We start from the raw sequence: 6,140 nt of genomic DNA on the forward strand, positions 1-6,140 counted from the left end.
CTAGGGAATAAGAGATATCTGTTGGTTGCCACCGACTACTTCACCAAATGGGTCGAAGTTAAGCCGTTGGCCAACATTAGGGATGTGGATGCTAAGAAATTTATTTGGAGAAACATTGTCACGTGATTCAGGGTCCCTCATACCCTCATTTCGAATAACAGACTCCAATTCAACAACAAGGCCTTCAGAAGGTACTGTTGTGAGCTTGGGATCACAAACAGGTATTCAACTCCAGCTTATCCTCAGGGAAACGGGTAGGTCGAGGTTGTCAACAAGGTCATCGTCAATGGGCTTAAGAAGAGACTGGATGATGCCAAAGGAAGGTGGGTAGAAGAGCTGCCACACGTTCTTTAAACATATCGGACTATACCACGGCGTCCGTGGATTCGGAGCTTGCATGTGGTTGTGTCAGTAAGTTTTACTGGTGGGTATCATTAAGAGGTCAAGCGGGGAGCTTGTAAGTCCTTTTGTATGAACTTCAATTCTTTCGCATAGTGGATTCAGGTTTACCTTGAGAATAGCTAGGTCAAATCCTCCTCAGGTTTTTACCGTGTGGTTTCCTGGCTAATCATATCATTGTGTTATTTATATTTCTGCTGCTTTATATTTTTGATATGATTGTATGTTTGTGATTACCTAGAACTGCATAATTTGACTAAGTTAATCACTTGGCTAATTAACTAGGTTAATTTGGTTGGGTTAAGGGGTCTAAATTTCTAACAAGTGTAATTATAGAAAACCTTAGGAGAGATTAAAGCCATTTTTCCTATAAGATATTATTACTCCACATTATACAAAGAATGAACACGTCACCATAAATAGGCTCTACAACCATAAATTTCAAAGGCGGTTTTTCATTTTATTTTTTAGAATCAAATTTCAAAGGCACTTCGAATTTTCAAATACGAAGTTTACATTACCGTTTACAACATTTCTTGTAGATAAGCCTTAATATCAAGCACAAAGCAGTATTGTCAAAAGAGTTGAAGTATTAAACTTTATGTCTTGGTTTCAATAAAGGTGCTGCAAGGAGCGATATATGCAAGATGGGGGTTGTTGTTGACCAATAGCAATACCTTTGGCATTAGAACATAACGATGTCACAGGTCCTCCAGCACCATTGTAAGTTAGGTTGATGTTGTTGAGCTCAATATTCTCACAAGGTTTGCTTTTGCTACAATCAAAAGCAATTGCAATTTTTGAGCTAGAGGTGCCCGTAATGTTTCTGAACTTAACATCGCGAATTTGAACTTGGGAGTCACCCTGCAGACAAAAAAATATCACCAACATGGTAAATCAAGTTTTATATAACATACATTTTAATCATGAACATAGTCCCACTTTAACCCAGAAAATTGAGTCTAAAAGCACCAATATGTTATGACCAGACTCACTCAAACCACAAACTTTTGCAAAAAAGCACAAGCAATGTAACTTTATTTGAACAAGAGCTACTAGTTACCTTTTTACAATTCCGAAGTGGGCAATATTGTTGATCAATGATGATGGGGTTGTCGACATTCTCCATGATGATATTTTCAAAGGTAAGATTGAAAACATTGTTTGAGTAAGGCCTAGCCCATGTTTTAACCCTCAAGCCATTTTCAGTGCCAATAAAGGTGGAATGTGTCACCGTTAATCCACTAACATCTTCTTCATTTCGTACCCCACCAAGACTTCCAACGCTGATCCCATGGTCCGGGCCACACTTAACGTCTTGAATATTTATGTCTTTGGATCCAGAACTCAGCGATACACAATCATCTCCGGTGGATATAATTGAATTGAGGATATCAATATTACTAGATGAACCTATGTGTATTCCATCGGTATTGGGGCTATCTTTGGGTGCTATTATACGGATGTAATCAAATGTCACATGTTCGCATGCAAAAACGTTCATATGGGCACTCTTGCTGTTGATTGAAGATAGGTGATTGATTCTTGAATTGGTGACAAAATCTAATCTCAAAGACTGAAAGAAACACACAATGTTAAAAAGTGTTCAGATTAAATTTTGTGAAATGGGAATTGTTTCAAGGTGTAAAACTCATTTTCGTCCTTACATTTTCACGTGATTCCCACTTTAGTCCCTATCTTTTTTTTTCCACCATTTTTAGTTCCTGTCTAGAAAAACGTGTCTCATTTTAGTCCTTTCCGTCAGTGCCCTAATGGCCCTGTCCTACATAGTAGATTGAATTATTAAAAATAATAATAAACAAATTATTTTGGCATAAAAAATGCCATGTCAACATTTAAATTTAAAAAAATTAATTTTAACTAAATAAAAAAAATTAAAAACAGAATTAAAAATAAAAAATCACATGAATTGAAATCTAAATATATTTTGAACAAGATCAACAAGAACACAAATCCAGATCTAAGAACATAAATCCAGAAATTAAAATCCAAAAATTTAAAATCTCAAAATCACCATTTTCTCAAATCCAGCAAAATCATCAAATCCTAAAGCCCAAAGTACCAAATCAATCCAAAAATACAACACATCCAATCCAAACAAAAAAATCTCAAACTCAGAGAAACCCATCTCAGACAAGATGAACACAGCAAACCCACCTCAAAATATTTCAAAATTTCAAAATCCAACAAACCCACGCTCTCAAAATATTTCCCAAATTGATTTCAGCTATTCTGATAAGAGAGGACTCTGTAACCATCGGTGAGTTTTGTGGAGGGCATGAAAGTACCAGTGAAAAGGTATTTCTTTTCGACCTTTGTCACGCCGAACAACACGGGAAAGCTTTTCCCGTCGAGCAAAACGACGACGTTTGGGTTGGAAGCGATGAGAGGACCCGATGGCATGTTGGCTCTGAACACCGTTGATTGGTACTTTTGGGCTCAAGACTTGAAATATTCATCACGACCTTGGTTATAGAAATAATCAAATCGATCTCTGATTGGACCAACAAAAGGGAGACCATAGTTTCCTGGGATTTTTTTGATCAAAAGTTTGGTGGGTTCAGGTTGTGCCACCACCGTGGCCGGTGGAACCGACACAGTTGGCTTTTCGGACACAGAGGCAGTGATTGGACAGACAATAAATTGACGCATGGAAGGCTTTGATGATATTCTTGAAGATTGGAACTTTGGTTGCAAAGAAGGAAAAGCTAGAGAAGTGGATGCCATCTTAACTACTGGTTTTTATTTTTTATTTTTTTTTTCTTTGAGAGAAATCTAAGGCAAAAATGTTTCAAGGATTTATGGGTCTTCACTATGTGGTTTTGATGCAGAAACTAGTTGAGAAATATTTTGAGAGCGTGGGTTTGCTGGGTTTTGAAATTTTGAAATATTTTGAGGTGGGTTTGTTGGATTCAACTTGCTTGAGATGGTTTTTCTGAGTTTGAGATTTTTTTTGTTTGGATTGGTTGTGTTGTATTTTTGGATTGATTTGGTACTTTGGGGTTTTAGGATTTGATGATTTTGTTGGGTTTGAGAAAATTGTGATTTTGAGATTTTTAATTTTTGGATTTTAATTTCTGGGTTTGTGTTTTAGATTTGGATTTGTATTCTTATTGTTCTTGTTCAAGACATATTTAGATCTCAATTTGTGTGATTTTTTATTTTTAATTCTGTTTTTAATTTTTTTTATTTAGTTAAAATTCATAAATTATTTTTTTTTTTTTAATTTAAATGCTGCTGCCAAAATAATTTGTTTATTATTATTTTAATAGTTCCGTCTGCCATGTAGGACAGGGCCGTTAGGGCACTGATGTAAAGGACTAAAATGAGACGCGTTTTTTTGGATGGGACTAAAAGCGGTCGAAAAAAAAGATAGAGACCAAAGTGGGAATTGCGTGAAAATGTAGGGATGAAAATGAGTTTTACGCATCATTTTAAATAAGTTTTCAATTCGTATCTAAAAAGAAATGTAACCACTAAGTTAACAAATCAAATATACCTAATAAATAAATATACCAAATACGTCAATTTATTAAAAAAATAAAAGTAACCAGACTTCAAAACATTGGAGATAGGACATTAAGAAATTAAGTGGTAAAATTTTATGGTTTTGTTTTTTTGACAAAAAAGACTGATAAAATTTTATAGTTGAAGAGGAAAGAAACTGATTTTTTTTTATTTTTTTTTTTATTTTAAGAAACATAATCTCTTTTTTTTTTTTAATAGATTTTAAAGAACATAATGTAAGTACAATGAAAAGAAAAACAGATTATAGAATTATGAAGTTATGTGACGTATAGAAAAATCTATTGGGTCGAAGAATAGAAAAAAAAAAAGAAGAAAACTAAGAATGATTCATGACAAATGACCCTAGCACATGATAATGGGCTACACGATTTTCTAACCCAATTTAAGACGGATTTTCGAAACATGAACTTACGATGGGAAGAGCTTTGCAGTTTGGATCTACATTGCAAGTATACACATTCCAAGCAGCGAGACCTTGTCCATCCAATTTTCCACCACCCGTGAGGATCAACTGGTCTATGTATTGGAAGGCGATCCAATAATAAACATTAACTGTAGATGCTTTATCTGTAGGAGCCTTCAGCGTCCCTTTGATTTGAAATTCCACTTGACCCTTGCAAGGCCCTTTCAACATTATAGGCCACAACATATATGTTCCTCGTGGGATTAATACAAGATTTATCCCTTCAGATTGACAAGCTTTGTTAAATACACATTCAAAAACCTACAAAGACAGACACACACAATAACAAACTTGTAAAACAATTACATTTCTTTATTAAAACGCTTCAATGTTATTGATTCAAGAAAAGATTCTTGGTTTTCATAATTTTATTGAGTGAAAATTACCTTACTGTTATCAGTATTTCCATCGGCAACAGCACCATAGTTCATCACATTAAAAACCATTTTTCCATACCCAACTTTGGAAATACTTGATAATAAAAACATTAGGTACACACAATGAAAAATTGATATTGAACTCATGCTTTCTTCTTCACATACTACTACTTGATTTTTTTTTTTTTTTTTCTCTGCTTCTATAATGATTTTTTATAGATAAGAATGGAATAAGAGTAATACTAAAACTAGAGATACAACTAAATTTTACAAAAATTCAATAAGAATATTCCTAAATTAGCCTACCACCTCACACATGACACGTGTCCATCACAATTGGCAACATTTCTCATATGTTGGCATCCATTTGTTTCGACATTAATATTTTCTTGAAAATAAATCATTTTTCAAAAAAAAAAATTTAAAAAACTATCTCTTTTTTCCATGTTTGGTAGCAATCTTAAAATGAGTTGGAAAACTATCCTTTAACTTTTCTTATTTGACTTGGCATGAGATAGAGTTGTTTTCCAACTCTATGTCACTCCAAGCCTTCTGGGAAATAACTCTCACTTACAGCAAGCTAAATAAGAGAAATTAAGAGATATTTTTCCTTTTACCATTTTTTCAAAATAGTAATACCAAAAATGCATAATCTATCTTTACATAAGGTTTTCTATTGAAACAAACAAAACGTTACAATATAATAAAGGAAGCTTAGTAATTAATTTTTATATTCTTTCGTTGCGCCACATTAGTCAACTATTTTCAAACCTCTCTGTCTCCTATTAGACACTTCTCCTCCCGAATATTCCAACCTTACCGTTACACTTTCTCTTTTTTTTTTTTCTTCTTCTTCTTCTTTTCTCATTTTTTTTTTTTAAGAAAGAACTTAAGGAACTTTATTAAACTTGAATTGCCAAATTGGCTACATCAAGTTTTGCTACAAAGAGTAAAGAATGAGGAACTTCCTCCATGCTGTATAATTAGAAACATGAATCGAAAATCTAGCTAGACTGTGTGCTAGTTTATTGCTGTTTCTTCTACAATGAGAGAATAGCAACTTTGTGTATAAACCTGAAAAAATAATGGCATCTTGTATGAGGGGCTCCACTGAAGCTAAGGTTGCTCCGCCTACCTTTAAAGAGTTCATGATCAACTCTGAATCTCCTTCAAGAACAGCTTCAGTTAGGCCTAGTTCATGTCCAAATTCCAGAGCTCATGCTGCTGCAATTGCCACAATCTCTGCTGGTTGAAGTGTTGGGTATATACTCTGAGCTAAGGACGCAAGAATGGCACCTGTGTGGGTACGGACAACCACACCAATACCACTTCTGTTCTCATCCCTAAAAATC

General features: G+C 34.3%; 1 protein-coding gene across 1 annotated transcript; it reads right to left on the minus strand.

The window, feature by feature from the left end:
• On the minus strand, nucleotides 1–4,857 carry LOC112022617 (exopolygalacturonase). Its single transcript, XM_024055237.1, has 5 exons — nucleotides 4,798–4,857; nucleotides 4,361–4,672; nucleotides 1,463–1,975; nucleotides 1,077–1,263; nucleotides 1–194 (listed from the first exon to the last, which is right to left on the minus strand). The coding sequence occupies exons 1-5, from the start codon at nucleotides 4,855–4,857 to the stop codon at nucleotides 1–3; spliced, it is 1,266 nt and encodes a 421-aa protein (XP_023911005.1).
• Between the last annotated feature and the right edge of the window lie 1,283 nt (nucleotides 4,858–6,140).

This window comes from Quercus suber, unplaced genomic scaffold (assembly GCF_002906115.3).
Source record: "Quercus suber isolate HL8 unplaced genomic scaffold, Cork oak 2.0 scaffold_60, whole genome shotgun sequence".
Taxonomy (NCBI): domain Eukaryota; kingdom Viridiplantae; phylum Streptophyta; class Magnoliopsida; order Fagales; family Fagaceae; genus Quercus; species Quercus suber.

Coding starts and splice junctions, on each gene's coding strand:
- LOC112022617 (XM_024055237.1), bottom strand. CDS start 4,857: ATGGTTTTTAATGTGATGAACTATGGTGCTGTTGCCGATGGAAATACT. Junction 4,673..4,797: donor GAAATACTGATAACAGTAAG/GTAATTTTCACT, acceptor CTGTCTTTGTAG/GTTTTTGAATGTGTATTTAA. Junction 195..1,076: donor GTTATGTTCTAATGCCAAAG/GTATTGCTATTG, acceptor AGCTCACAACAG/TACCTTCTGAAGGCCTTGTT.